This window comes from Salmo salar, chromosome 29, assembly GCF_965601325.2.
Source record: "Salmo salar chromosome 29, fSalSal1, whole genome shotgun sequence".
Lineage (NCBI taxonomy): Eukaryota > Metazoa > Chordata > Actinopteri > Salmoniformes > Salmonidae > Salmo > Salmo salar.
In genome coordinates, this window is record NC_138319.1 from 2,080,004 (window position 1) to 2,095,941 (window position 15,938).

Genomic DNA, 15,938 nt, shown 5'->3' on the forward strand with positions numbered 1-15,938 from the left:
ACAAGAGACTAAGATCCTCCTTTCCAATGACATTCAGGGTGAACCTGATCCTACTCTAGCAGGGTTCAAGGTTTTCTGTGGTTAAACCAACTAGGCTCGTAATTTAATTGTATTCACAGATGGCATACAAGTCTGTTAAGGCACATGAAAGTTCACATGTTTAAGAAGGCATTTCTGCCAAAAAAAAACATTTTGATCAAAAACATAAGCTCTCAAATGGCTCTCCTGTGAAGTAGTGACACGCGACATATGCCTAGTTCCCTGAAGCGAGTCACATTAAGAATAAGACCCTTTAAAGAGACATCTGCATTTCAAAAGAGATATGAATACACTTTTTGCATACAATCAACAGTAGCCAGCCTATTGCGAGTATGTTTACCTAAAATAAATAAGATCAGCGGGTGGATTGATGAGTGCTTCTTTTCGCTCTGCACAGCTTGTGTGCACATCACCTAGCAATGTACAACTTAAGAACAAGAAGTTATGAGTGTGGTGCTTTACCACCCAATCATATTGCTCAAATACAAATAGTATGACTTTTCAGCATGTGGTCTTCAATGGTTTTCAAATGGCAGACTGACAGAGCAGGTAAATGTCAAACTGGAATGCAAAATGTACTGAGAAGTTACTGGCCTGGACAAGCCAGTGACTGACAAGATCCACTGGCCCAACATGTTATTCCCAGGCCACAGGCCAGCAGACAATAGTTCATGTTGGACCCTGTCTGGAATGCTTGATACATACGAACCCTGGTCTGGTCCAGTGTCTGGCTCTAGAGTGTCACTCAAAAGTGACCGACTGACGCATTTAGCACATTGAAGACGTTCAGCAAATGATTAGGGAAACGTGTGCACTTGTACACTCCTTCCCACAAATGTCAAATCATTGGACTATTGTAGGCATCTGCTAAAGGGAGTTTGCAGCTTATTTCTTAAAACCAATAATTTCCTTTCAAATCCACGGAGGGAGGTGTGAACAAGTGTACACTTCAGAGGAAAGGAAAGATTGGTCCAGTCCACCATGCTTTAACATCAACAACACAGAGGTGCTAAGCGTGTAATGTACTTACTACGTCTGATGTCTTGCTGGGGTTCGAATGTGAATTGGAGCTGCTATGATGGGTGCTGTGGTTGTGTGAATTTTCCTGTGGCGAATAACTGGTCCCTAGAAAGAACAAAAAAGTAGATGGTTTTTATTCAACCAACAGGCAAGTATCATATTGCTAGATATGGAACAATAAAGTACTTTCATCTGTCCCATTCAGTCTGTAACTGAAACTCAAGATAATACATTGTCTAAAGGTAGGCTTACTTTTTTGGTAAGCTTAGCATACGTCAGCCAGACATCAGCCTAATAAGTATCATCACTGACTGATAAGTGCATCCAACTACCATCAGAAGAAACCAGTGCCTCAATTGGAATCAAAACTGCACTGCAGTATTTATTTTGGGGTATAAATATTAAGCAGATTCACCTTACAAGTAAACCACTTCTCAAAATAACAAGTTAGTAAACAAAGTTACTGATGAAGCATAGTTAATGTACAACTGAATCTGGCAATATATTTCTAGAAGAATTTTAACTAGCAGCTAGACCTCAGAGGCATCCCCAAAATCAGATAAGCATCACAGAAAGGTCACAGTTAACCTGTTAGGGCTAGGGGGCAGCATTGACACGGCTGGATAAAAAACATACCCGATTTAATCTGGTTACCACTCCTACTCAGTAACTAGAATATGCATATACTTATTACATATGGATAGAAAACACCCTAAATTTTCTAAAACTGTTTGAATGGTGTCTGTGAGTATAACAGAACTCAAATGGCAGGTCAAAACCTGAGAGATTCCTTTACAGGAAGTGGCCTGTCTGACCATTTCTGGAACTTCTTTGCCATCTCTATCATTTACTAAGGATCTCTGCTCTAACGTGACTCTTCCCACGTCTTCCATAGGCTCTCAGAGCCCGGGAAAAAAGAGAATGTCGTCATTCCAGCCCCAGGCTGAAACACATTATCGCCTTTCTCAAGTGGCCCATCAAGAGACACTAGCTTATGCGCGTGACCCCGACCGCCCCCGCCTTTGGGATTTTTTCCTCTGTTTGCCGAAAAGGAGATTCCCTGTCGGAATATTATCGCTTTTCTACGAGAAAAATGACGTAAAAATTGATTTTAAACAGCGGTTGACATGCTTCGACGTACGGCAATGGAATATTTAGAATTTTATTGTCAGGAATTGCGCCAAGCGCGCGACACTTCTTTACTATTTCGGATAGTGTCTGGAACGCACGAACAAAACGCCGCTATTCGGATATAACGATGGATTATTTTGGACCAAACCAACATTTGTTATTGAAGTAGACGTCCTGGGTGTGCATTCTGACGAAGACAACAAAAGGTAATGACATTTTTATAATAGTAAATATGATTATGGTGAGTGCTAAACTTGCCGGGTGTCTAAATAGCGAGCCCGTGATGCCTGGGCTATGTACTTAGAATATTGCAAAATGTGCTTTCACCAAAAAGCTATTTTAAAATCGGACATATCGAGTGCATAGAGGAGGTCTGTATCTATAATTCTTAAAATAATTGTTATGCTTTTTGTGAACGTTTATCGTGAGTAATTTAGTAAAATGTTAGCGAATTCCCCGTAAGTTTGCGGGGGGTATGCTAGTTCTGAACGTCACATGCTAATGTAAAAAGCTGGTTTTTGATATAAATATGAACTTGATTGAACAAAACATGCATGTATTGTATAACATAATGTCCTAGGGTTGTCATCTGATGAAGATCATCAAAGGTGAGTGCTGCATTTAGCTGTCTTCTGGGTTTTGGTGACATTATATGCTGGCTTGAAAAATGGGTGTCTGATTATTTCTGGCTTGGTACTCTGCTGACATAATCTAATGTTTTGCTTTCGTTGTAAAGCCTTTTTGAAATCGGACAGTGTGGTTAGATTAACGAGAGTCTTATCTTTAAATGGCTGTAAAATAGTCATATGTTTGAGAAATTGAAGTAATAGGATTTTGAAGATTTTGAAAATCGCGCCACAGGCTGGCAGTGGCTGTTACGTAGGTGGGACGAATTCGTCCCGCCGGTCCCATAGAGGTTAAGTTTGCTGACGACAACAGTGGTAGGCCTGATCACCGACAACGATGATATAAGGAGGTCAGAGACCTGGCAGTGTGGTGCCAGTACTACAAACTCTCCCTCAATGTGAGCAGGACAAAGGAGCCGATTGTGGACTACAGGAAAAGGCGGGCCGAACATTCCCCCGTTAACATCGACGGGGCTGTAGTGGAGAGGGTCGAGAGTTTCAAGTTCCTTTGTGTCCACATCACCAACGAACTATCATGGTCCAAACACACCAAGACAGTCGGGAAGAGGGCACAACACCTTTTCCTCCCTGGAGACTGAAAAGATTAGGCATGGGTCCCCAGATACTCAAAAGTTTCTGTAGCTGCACCACCGAGAGCATCCTGACTGGTTGCATCACCGCCTGGTATGGCAACTGCTCGGCATCTGACCATGCGTACGGCCCAGTACATCACTGGGGCCAAGCTTCCTGCCATCCAGGACCTATATACTAGGCAGTGTCAGAGGAAAGCCCCAAAAATTGTCAGAGACTCCAGTCACCCAAGTTATAGACTGTTCTCTCTGCTACTGCACAGCAAACAGTACCGGAGAGCCAAGTCTAGGACCAAATGGCTCCATAACAGCTTCACCCCCAAGCCTTAAGACTGCTGAACTGGACTATTTACACTGACGACCCCCCCATTTGTTTTGTACACTGCTACTACTCGCTGTTTATTATCTATGCATGTTCACTTCCCCCCTACCTACATGTACAAATTACTTCGACTAACCTGTACCCCTATACATAGCCTGGTTATTGTGTTCCTTTTAACTTTATTTGGTAAATTTATTTTTTAACTCTTTTTTTGAAATGCACTGTTGGTTAAGGTCTTGTACGTAAGCCTTTTACAGTAAGGTCTACATCTGTATTTGGCACGTGACAAATAAAGTTAGATTTGAAATTGACAAGAAAGGACACTAAAGTATGACTTTGTCCTAATGTTTCTTGGCCAGTTACATCGTTTTGTTCACATGTTAAGTTGTTTTTCAACGTTACTTTGAGTTTGCTGCAACTGTCTGCTGCTGGGGAGAAATCGCAGTCATTGATTTGTTTCATCACAGACTAGCGAGTGCCCAAGGAAAGTCTCGGTAACATCTCGCCCCTTAAAAAGGCCAGCTGAACATTTGTCTCACCTAATGATTGTGCTTGGTGGATCACTGCCAAAAACGTTTACTCATTGTTCTCCTAGACGTGCGTGCTTCTACATTTCTAATTAGGAGCACATCATGTACTCCTTATAAAAAAAAAACTCAGCATAGAGCCCTGAACTAATAATAAATAAACAGCATTTTGTGGCAGGGCAGGCACTTTGTTGATTCTTGATGTTAAGTTGTTTTTATTATTGGCTCTAAATTATGTATTTTAACATACTTTGGTTAAAAGATGCAGATCACAAAAATAAAATACAATTAAGCAATATACCCCAATACTTCTTTCTAGTAAAACATTTGTTTTTGAAACAGAATGCACGCTCAGTTTTTTTGTGATTTTTGGCTGGGGAAAAAATCTGAGTGGCTGGTAGATTTTCTTTATCTACCTGGTGGCCCAAAAAGTTAATTTCCGACCCTGAACATTATCTGAGAGGCAAACGATAAAGGTATCAACAGGTGACTGAAGAGTGCCCCCAGCCACTCCACTTATCTATTCTAGTACAAGCACACATTATTCAATTAATCAACTGATCATCAAGCCCTTCATTACTTGAATCAGGTGTTCCATTAATGGAATAGATCAAAAGTTCACTGTCATTGGAGACAAATCAGTGAATAAGGCGATGCATTTTTTGGGTGTGGACGTATGCTTTATCAAAAGATGTTCCACCAGATAATAAAATCAACTAAGACAATATAAAAATAATGACATTGTCAACTATTACGACTACTGTAAGTCGCTCTGGATAAGAGCGTCTGCTAAATGACAAAAAAATATATATATATTACCTTGCAAGAAATGTTGTGATAATCAAAATTGAGTAGAAATAGGGCAGATACTCATGTTAGGAGACCAATTGAAATGGGCAGGAGCCTTTTCAGACCACAGATGCAACTCACAGAAAGATGGTTTAATTTTTGTAATGAATTTCTTGTAATTCATTCCATTGTTCATTGATAAGTATTCTGTGCAAGAAGCTAACACTGAAAAGATTAACAAACAGCTATTTTAGACTATTGTGGCCTTTACATTAATATGGCCAAGTCTGAAAAAGTATTCAATTAAGGATTTCATTATGCTCCCTGAAGATGTATTACAAGTCTGAAAACCTCATTGCTGACAAGAAAAACAGAACATTGAGGCTTAGTTTGTGGTCACTGTGCATGAAAGAGACTATGGGGCAATAAGTAGCTGTCAACGTCTAGGTCTACCAACTTTGGCATGGTTTGAATACTCCTAACATGCATCTTTCCTTAATTGAAGTGATCATTGAGCTGACATTACTAAATCGTTTTTTAGCAAGCTTGCCATTGCATTGCTTTTAACAATTATGTCATGTCAGATGAGCGATTTCAAGTATTTCTACATTTTAAAAGCATACTAATAGGGCCCTAGCCCTACAAGTTAACTCCTCATCCCCCGTGCTGTAGGCCTAGGTGCTGTGGCCAACTATTGTTTGTTATATGGCATGATGGAAAATGATAGAAGGGTTGGCAGGCTGCAACACACAGGGCCAATCAGGTGTTGGAACCGGTTCAGGGAACTGAACCAACAAACAGGACAATAACAAAAAATGTCAAGGAACAGAAATGGAACGAAAGTGATCCATACTGTTCCGGAACAGAACCGTTATTTTAAAAACATGGAAACTGGCTAATAACGTTATTTTACGTTCCAGGCTTTTTTTCCTAGTTTCAAAAAATAAATAAAAACAAACAAAGCACCTATTCAAAGCGCTCACTGTCACTCAAACTTATTCCAGCATCTGCCTGCAAGCTGAAAATCTTTGCCAGTCCCATATCGCTCCATAGTTTACAAGAATATACTTTTGGTTACAACCCCTGATAACAGTATGGGGTGAACGCTAGTTACCTCCTACCAACAGTGAGATTAGGGAAAGAATGCATGTATAATTTAAGTGGATCAAATCAGAAATTCACTGCCATTTCCTAGCACTTGTCAGAATTACTCACACCTTTTAAAAAAATTGGCGCAACAGGCCTAGAGAGTTACAAGGGCCCTAAGGAGTAAAGTGAGTATCACAGGATGAGTTTGTATGTCATGGCAGAGGCATGTTTTTACCTAGAATAAATATACTGAACATAAAACAATTTCATTGATTTTACTGAGTTACAGTTCATATGAAGAAATCAGTCAATTGAAATAAATTCATTAGGCCCTTAACTATGGATTTCACATGACTGGGAATACAGATATGCATCTGTTGGTCAGATACGTTTAAAGAAAATGGGCCTCAGGATCGCATCACGGTGTTTTTGTGCATTCAAACGTGCATCGATAAAATGCAATCATGTTTGTTGTCCATAGCTTATGCCAGCCCATACCATAACCCCACCATGGGACACTGTTCATAAAGCTGACATCAGCAAACTGCTTGCCCACACCACACCATAACCCTAGAAAGCGGTTGTGAGGCCGGTTGGACGTACTTCCAAATTCTCTAAAACGATGTTGGTAGAGAAACTAACATTCAAGCCTCTGGCAACAACTCTGGTGGACATTCTTGCAGTCAGCATGCCAATTATACACTCTCTCAAAACTCTGTGGCATTACATTTACATTTTAGTCATTTAGCAGATGCTCTTATCCAGAGTGACTTATAGTAGTAGTGAGTGCATACATTTCCACATTTCCATATTTTTCTTTGCACTGGACCCCCATGGGAATCGAACCCACAAGCCTTGCATTGCAAGTGCCATGCTCTACCAACTGAGCCACACAGGACAGTGTTGCGAGACAAAACTGCACATTGTAGAGTGGCCTTTTATTGTCCTCAGCACAAGGTGCACCGTGTAATGATCCTGCTGTTTAATCATCTTCTTGATATGCCACACCTGGATTATGTTGGCAAAGGAGAAATGCTCACTGACACGGAACCCAAACCGGCTGCGCGCGTGCATAAATGTATTTTGTCCCCCACACCAAACGTGATCACAACACACAGGTTAAAATATCAAAACAAACTCTGAACCAATTACATTAATTTGGGGACAAGTCCAAAAGCATTAAACATGTATGGTCAACTGAATCGTTTCTAGCCATCTCTCCTCCTTCCAGGCTTTTTCATCTTTGAACTTATATGGTGATTGGCATCTAAACTTTCAAAGTATTACCACGACAACCAGCAAAACAGTTCGTCTTTCAATCACCCACGTGAGTATAACCAATGAGGAGATGGCACGTGGGTACCTGCTTCTATAAGCCAATGAAGAGATGGGAGAGGCAGGACTTGCAGCGCAATCTGCGTCAGAAATAGGAATAACTTCCATTTTAGCCCTTGGCAACGCAGATGCTCATTGGCGCGCGCAAGCAGTGTGGGTGCAATAATTGAATAACATGGATTTCTACATTTATTTTGCAACGCTCACGCACGCGACCTGTCCAGTCTGGTCAGCATGTAACAGGGATGTGCACAATTTGAGAAATACGCTTTTTGTGCATATGAAACTTCTCCGGGATCTTTTATTTCAGCTCATGAAACATGGGACCAACAATTTCAAATGTTGCATTTATAATTTTGTTCAGTCCATGATGAGCCAACCACAGTCATTCATTTAATCATATGTAATTAGGCATGCGTCCTTCTGTGTAGTATTTACAGTGTATGGTACAGGCAATAACTCAGTGTGCACTGACTTAGAGGGGGGCTTAATTCAGGGCCTGTTTAAAGTATCTCAGAAGAGTGATGATAAACAATAAGTTTTGCCTTTTAGATCGTAATGACTAAGATTACACGGACAGGAGAGACCCGATTCTTGGCCAGCACTCCTAAATCGGACACGCTTGATGAATACAGGCCCAGATGTCCCTTGCATATAGCGTATGTGCCACAAATGTTCAGCATGATATTGAAGTAAACAAATCTATACACTGGTCTTTCACTGTTCATACATGTCTGGCTAGGTTAGGTTGGTTATGCCATTCTCATTGTGGGTCAAGACAAACAACGACCGATTTCCAGTCAGGGTAGGGAAAAAGAGGGCAGACATTTTGGATAGTGACCGAAGCCAAGAAATTAGGGCCTAACATTTTATTTTTGGTCCACCAGCCACGGTTGGCAGGTAGATTTAAAAACCTACCAGACACTCATATTTTCCCCCCCAAACTAAGCATATTTTTTCCCTAAAACTGCACCAACAAAAACACACACAAAAACTAGATGAACATGCGTAGTAATTTTTCTAAAACAAATGTATTACTAGTAAGAAGTAATGTGGTATATTGTTTAATTTGTGACCTGAATCTTAACCAAAAGATCACAGAAACAGACATTTCACGGTTACCGTGGAAATGTCATGTTTGTGCCTGAGTCGACTTCTCTTCCCTAACAGTTGAAACTCCAACATTGAAAAACCTAGTTTGTTAATTAACAAAACAATGTAAATAGCCAAGAAACACAAGGTCTGTCTTACTTCTGAGGCGGTGACCCGATCCTGTAGGTTCATGCTCTACAACATTCGCAGAGTACGACCCTGCCTCACACAGGAAGCGGCGCAGGTCCTAATCCAGGCACTTGTCATCTCCCGTCTGGATTACTGCAACTCGCTGTTGGCTGGGCTCCCTGCCTGTGCCATTAAACCCCTACAACTCATCCAGAACGCCGCAGCCCGAGTTCTTCCCAAGTTCTCTCACGTCACCCCGCTCCTCCGCTCTCTCCACTGGCTTCCAGTTGAAGCTCGCATCCGCTACAAGACCATGGTGATTGCCTACAGAGCTGTGAAGGGAACGGCACCTCCATACCTTCAGGCTCTGATCAGGCCCTACACCCAAACAAGGGCACTGCGTTCATCCACCTCTGGCCTGCTGGCCCCCCTACCTCTGAGGAAGCACAGTTCCCGCTCAGCCCAGTCAAAACTGTTTGCTGCTCTGACACCCCAATGGTGGAACAAGCTCCCTCACGACGCCAGGACAGCGGAGTCAATCACCACCTTCCGGAGACACCTGAAACCCCACCTCTTTAAGGAATACCTAGGATAGGATAAAGTAATCCTTCTAACCCCCCCCCCCCCCCCTTAAAAGATTTAGATGCACTATTGTAAAGTGGTTGTTCCACTGGATATCATAAGGTGAATGCACCAATTTGTAAGTCGCTCTGGATAAGAGCGTCTGCTAAATGACTTAAATGTAATGTAATGTACTTCAGTAAACAAGTAAATTAGACCAACTTTTGTACCTGTGCCAGCACTTCTAAAAATGTATCTTTCACTCAGCTCTTTACATGCGCACAGACCCAAGCCAGGCATTGTTGCAGCGCCAGGCGGATAGGCTATAGTAGGATTCGTAGTTCTTTGACTTTGTGCAATTAATTTACCAGCTATGAAACAAGGCCGCAGAAATAGTGTGAAAACAGCTACTGCAGAAATCATTTATATTCACAAATTAGAGTGAAATGCCACCAACGTGGTGGGTGAAATAGACATCTTACCCGACAATGACAAAATCTACCCGTATTTGTACAGGTGTTCATTTTAGGCCCTGCAAGAAATAGTCAAACACACTGCCAGTAAATAGGATTCAATAATGCACAGCTAGACTTAACCAGGTACAGAGCAGACCAGAAGTACAGTATAATGGGAAATGAAGGTTGAGCACTATAATGCTGTTATCTCATGACCAAGTCTCCAAAGTTGGTGTGTGAATACTATTGTTAAAGAATATTACAATGAAACATTAGCAGTTTGGTCAATGGTTAGAGGCTACATCCAAATAGAGGCTAATAGTTGACAAAACTAGTCATAATGTTAATAGTGTGCATTTGTAAATTGTTGGTTATGGACATATTTAGAATTGGGATATAAAACACAATGCTAACAGATATCACATCAAATCTATAACAAGGCACAACTGGTAACCATATTTAAAACACTGTTTTAGGTAAGCATATGAGTGTCTCAGTGTACAATGAGCAGGCTGACTAGTGTAGACAGTGGAATGAAGTGCTAGTTCAAGAAAGAGATGCACTTTACAGAGCTGGCTTCCGCCAGCTAGCTACTTTTCATGAATCTGACATAATTGTCTAGTTTCACCACAGCACTCAGAATATTGTCTAGTCTTACCTATCCTAGAGAGTGCAATCCGACTACTGTTTGACAATGCAGAAGGTAGAGTAACTTAAGTGTTCAATTCAAGATCAAAATACCAGGGATAATGAACCTCATTCAGAGCCCAAACTCAGAAAACAGGATAAGCGAGAGGATAAGGTTGATGATGAGGATGAGGTTTCCGGTAACAACTTGCAGACTTGTTTACGCTGCTGTGCGTTTTGTTGCCGATCTTACTTTGCTGCCTGACGGTTTTTACCTTTTCATTACCGTATATTTTTACTTTTTCCCTCACTCAACTTTTTCACCCCGGAGGTTTTATCTGGACATGGTTCGTCAGGACTTCAAACAGCCGAAGCTAAGTAACATTAACATGACGCCTTCTAATTGCAGTCGTTGTACTTATAATATACAGGAGATATCTCTTGACACAATGATGAAAATAATCATGGCCTCCAAACCCTCAAGCTGCATACTGGACACTATTCCAACTAAACTACTGAAAGAGCTGCTTCCTGTGCTTGGCCCTCCTATGTTGAACATAATAAACGGCTCTCTATCCACCGGATGTGTACCAAGCTCACTAAAAGTGGCAGTAATAAAGCCTCTCTTGAAAAAGCCGAATCTTGACCCAGAAATTATAAAAAACTATCGGCCTATTTCGAATCTCCCATTCCTCTCAAAAAATTTTGAAAAAGCTGTTGCACAGCAACTCACTGCCTTCCTGAAGACAAACAATGTATACGAAACGCTTCAGTCTGGTTTTAGACCCCATCATAGCACTGAGACTGCACTTGTGAAGGTAGTAAATGACCTTTTAATGACGTCAGACCGAGGCTCTGCATCTGTCCTCGTGCTCCTAGATCTTAGTGCCGCTTTTGATTTCATCGATCACCACATTCTTTTGGAGAGATTGGAAACGCAAATTGGTCTACATGGACAAGTTCTGGCCTGGTTTAGATCTTATCTGTCGGAAAGATATCAGTTTGTCTCTGTGAATGGTTTGTCCTCTGACAAATCAATTGTAAATTTCGGTGTTCCTCAAGGTTCCGTTTTAGGACCACTATTGTTTTCACTATATATATATATATTTTACCTCTTTGGGATGTCATTCGAAAACATAATGTTACATTTCACTGCTATGCCGACGACACACAGCTGTACATTTCAATGAAACATGGTGAAGCCCCAAAATTGCCCTCGCTAGAAGCCTGTGTTTCAGACATAAAGAAGTGGATGGCTGCAAACTTTCTACTTTTAAACTCGGACAAAACAGAGATGCTTGTTCTAGGTCCCAAGAAACAAAGAGATCTTCTGTTGAATCTGACAATTAATCTGGATGGTTGTACAGTCGTCTCAAATAAAACTGTGAAGGACCTCGGCGTTACTCTGGACCCTGATCTCTCTTTTGAAGAACATATCAAGACTGTTTCAAGGACAGCTTTTTTCCATCTACGTAACATTGCAAAAATCAGAAACTTTCTGTCCAAAAATGAGGCAGAAAAATTAATCCATGCTTTTGTTACTTCTAGGCTGGACTACTGCAATGCTCTACTTTCCGGCTACCCGGATAAAGCACTAAACAAACTTCAGTTAGTGCTAAATACGGCTGCTAGAATCCTGACTAGAACCAAAAAATGTGATCATATTACTCCAGTGCTAGCCTCCCTACACTGGCTTCCTGTTAAGGCAAGGGCTGATTTCAAGGTTTTACTGCTAACCTACAAAGCATTACATGGGCTTGCTCCTACCTATCTTTCCGATTTGGTCCTGCCGTACATACCTACACGTACGCTAAGGTCACAAGACGCAGGCCTCCTAATTGTCCCTAGAATTTCTAAGCAAACGGCTGGAGGTAGGGCTTTCTCCTATAGAGCTCCATTTTTATGGAATGGTCTGCCTACCAATGTGAGAGACGCAGACTCAGTCTCAACCTTTAAGTCTTTACTGAAGACTTATCTCTTCAGTAGGTCCTATGATTAAGTATAGTCTGGCCCAGGAGTGTGAAGGTGAACGGAAAGGCTGGAGCAAAGAACCGCCCTTGCTGTCTCTGCCTTGCCGGTTCCCCTCTTTCCACTGGGATTCTCTGCCTCTAACCCTATTACAGGGGCTGAGTCACTGGCTTACTGGTGTTCTTCCATGCCGTCCATGGGAGGGGTGCGTCACTTGAGTGGGTTGAGTCACTGACGTGGTCTTCCTGTCTGGGTTGGCGCCCCCCCTTGGGTTGTGCCATGGCGGAGATCGTTGTGGGCTATACTCGGCCTTGTCTTAGGACGGTAAGTTGGTGGTTGGAGACATCCCTCTAGTGGTGTGGGGGCTGTGCTTTGGCAAAGTGGGTGGGGTTATATCCTGCCTGTTTGGCCCTGTCCGGGGGTATCATCGGATGGGGCCACAGTGTCTTCTGATCCCTCCTGTCTCAGCCTCCAGTATTTATGCTGCAGTAGTTTGTGTCGGGGGGCTAGGGTCAGTCTGTTACATCTGGAGTATTTCTCTTGTCTTATACGGTGTCCTGTGTGAATTTAAATATGCTCTCTCTAATCCTCTCTTTCTCTCGGAGGACCTGAGCCCTAGGACCATGCCTCAGGACTACCTGGCATGATGACTCCTTGCTGTCCCCAGTCCACCTGGCCGTGCTGCTGCTCCAGTTTCAACTGTTCTGCCTGCGGCTATGGAACCCTGACCTGTTCACCGGACGTGCTTGTTGCACCCTCGACAACTACTATGATTATTATTATTTGACCATGCTGGTCATTTATGAACATTTTAACATCTTGACCATGTTCTGTTATAATATCCACCCTGCACAGCCAGAAGAGGACTGGCCACCCCTCATAGCCTGGTTCCTCTCTAGGTTTCTTCCTAGGTTTTTGGCCTTTCTAGGGAGTTTTTCCTAGGGAGTTTTTCCTAGCCACCGTGCTTCTTTCACATGCATTGCTTGCTGTTTGGGGTTTTAGGCTGGGTTTCTGTACAGCACTTTGAGATATCAGCTGATGTACGAAGGGCTATATAAATAAATCAGAATATGGTTCTGGGTTTAGATAGACACTTCTGATTTGTTAGATGATCAGTCTTATGATTTACACCTCTACCATGATTTATTACGTGCTGTCCTGGCTGTTATGCTGGACTTGATTTCGTCACTGTCTTATAGGTCTAAGCAGCACTGTGCAGTCTTTCACTTCCAATAAGTGTGTCATTAAACCATCTATGTGCTATTTCTATGCTTCCCGTTCAGAAGTTTCATTTTTGTCTTTTACTTTCGGTTTTGTACACAAGCTTCAATCAGGTGAATATACAAAAAAATGTTGTGTTGGAAAATATATTTCACAGCGGTTTAGATGGTTAAATTATGCTCTACAATGACTGCTTGTTTTGTCAAACTGAAATTGTTTTGTCACATATACTGAAATTAGGCAAACTAATGGAATTTTACCAACCAGGAAATGGTGGAGCCATTTCTGCATAGTGCATCTTTAAAGATAGATTTAAGGTATGTGACCAAACACTACTAGAAAGAGCTGTTGCCTTGCGCTTCAGATCTATAATGGCAACATAATTTGAGAGAAAGTACTGTTTACAGTCAAATTTTAGTCATTGAGCAGACAGACACTCAGAGCGACTTACATGTATGCTTGATCTTAGCAACGCAATATTTCTGACTCGGCCTACACCATACAGCTTAACAAATGAATACAGAATACATGTCAGTAGTAAAATCAGCATAGGGAGAAACTAAGTAAGACATTGGTGGATAGCTACTTGAACAGTTTTTTAAACGTTTTTTTTTTTAGATCTTATATGCATTTCTCACCTCCATCCCTCTCTCTGGCCCGCTGCGCGTGGACTGCCTTTGCCCTGCCATGCCCAGTGCTGTCAATGTGTTTATTGTCAGGACTGTCAGATCGCCGAAGCATTTTACATGGCGGAGTGGCATCTGCGGTGTCTCGCATCTTGTCATGGCGGTGATCACCACCGGGGTGACTCTTCGATGAGTACTTGAGAGTCTGAAAACACAAATCAAACATCCATAGATTCTAGAACGGAAATCGATTCAGAGCCATGATCGATTCGAAAGGCTAGAGCTGAATCTAGACGTCTGACTAAGTGTCTGTGATATTATTACAAGTTGCATAGCACGAAAGCTTGTTATCCCCAAAATTATGCAGCCAAATAATACGAATGGCATGAAAATGTGTTTACAATGTCTTGCAAATTCTAAAAAGTCGTGACTTAATCTTGTAGTTAGCTAGATCAGCTGTGGCTACGTCACAAGCTATTGGCTCCATGGATGGGCATTGACAATTGATTAGCTAAACCCTGCGCATGTAAGACAAACTAAATGTGGGGTGTAACGCCACATTTTGAAATCAATAGATGTGGTAGACAGCTAATTCAAGTGTTTTTCTCTTATCATATAACGTTAGCTAACATTAATTAGTTAGCGTTAATGCCGACCATATATAGCTAACTACTAACGTTAATACTTAAAATTGCAAAGAAAACATGATTTATTATACTATTTGGGTGTTACCAACATGAAGGTTATTTAGTTAACTACATTTATTTTTCTGAACTTTGCTCCTTAATCTTATATCGCGCAAACTGTGACATTACGAATAGGCCGGAATTATAGTTAACTATGGGCTCCAAAAAAACTCGCTAGTAAATGTGTTCGCAAAGCAAAATTCGACGTTAAAATTATTTATACAATCTACCAGTCATACTTGTAATGTTAACCAACATACAGCATTGTTTTTTTGTTCAAACCCAAAGGAAATGTGCTACTTTGCGATTTTCCGCACCGAGGCCTGTAGTACTCAAGAAGCCTGCACTAGAGTATCCATTTTAATCTTATTTGTTGCTAGCTAACAAGTACCTGGTAGGGCTGTGAATCCCTTCGGTCGTTGCACCTAAAAAAATAAGAAGAAACAGGTTGTAAAGATGATCTCAAACATCAATGAAAAAACAAAAAAACTGTTCAATAATCTGCAACAGCTGAATAGCTTCCATAAGTTTCTACTTATTTTTATTGCAATAAAAATGGCGGATTGTCAAAACTGTGAAGAAAAAACTGAATAGAAGTAACGTTAGAGCTGTTTACCCATCGCTGAGTCTCGGTTGTTTCCTTGCATACATTACCATCAATGCCGTGTTAGTGTGTGTGGATTGGATGTGAAAGATGGACTAAGTTATGTTTTCTTTTTGTTTCAGCAACCGGTTATATTATTTTAATAGTTCTGAGTATTTCAGTTCTAATCGGAAGAACGCTCTCGGTCCATCTCCCACTCGCGCGCACACCAACCAGCTATGCCCCTATCTACCGAAAGGTGAAGCTCAGCCTGCAGGTCCCCCCTCCCACTACTACATCCGGGACACTGCGGCGCTAAACTCGGCTGCCATCATCCGGTTGTCGATTTTTTTTGAGACGCTGCAAAATTGCTCAGAAAAACAACACGGATTACTTTAGAACAGCACACTTCAGTGGCATTTTCATTCACCAAAATAGGTTTATTACTTACCAGCATGTCTGTCACATTTTTCACAAATACACTCTCAGAGTAGTTGGTAGGTAATCTAGTAGTTCGAGTAT

At 41.5% G+C, this 15,938-nt stretch overlaps 1 protein-coding gene across 2 annotated transcripts in view; it reads right to left on the reverse strand.

Moving 5' to 3' along the window:
• LOC106590019 (WW domain-containing adapter protein with coiled-coil) overlaps window positions 1-15,681 on the reverse strand; it is a 74,372-nt gene extending 58,691 nt beyond the window's left edge. The window contains exons 1-4 of one of the 2 annotated variants that reach the window (XM_014180501.3): window positions 15,450-15,681; window positions 15,225-15,258; window positions 14,160-14,352; window positions 1,070-1,164 (exon numbers count right to left, since the gene is read on the reverse strand). In XM_014180501.3, the coding sequence (XP_014035976.1) occupies window positions 1,070-1,164; window positions 14,160-14,352; window positions 15,225-15,258; window positions 15,450-15,490 (363 nt within the window). In that variant the 5' untranslated portion in view covers window positions 15,491-15,681. Of the gene's footprint in view, window positions 1-1,069; window positions 1,165-14,159; window positions 14,353-15,224; window positions 15,259-15,449 lie in introns of those variants that run through there. The other variant, XM_082970644.1, reaches the window with a different exon arrangement.
• Between the last annotated feature and the right edge of the window lie 257 nt (window positions 15,682-15,938).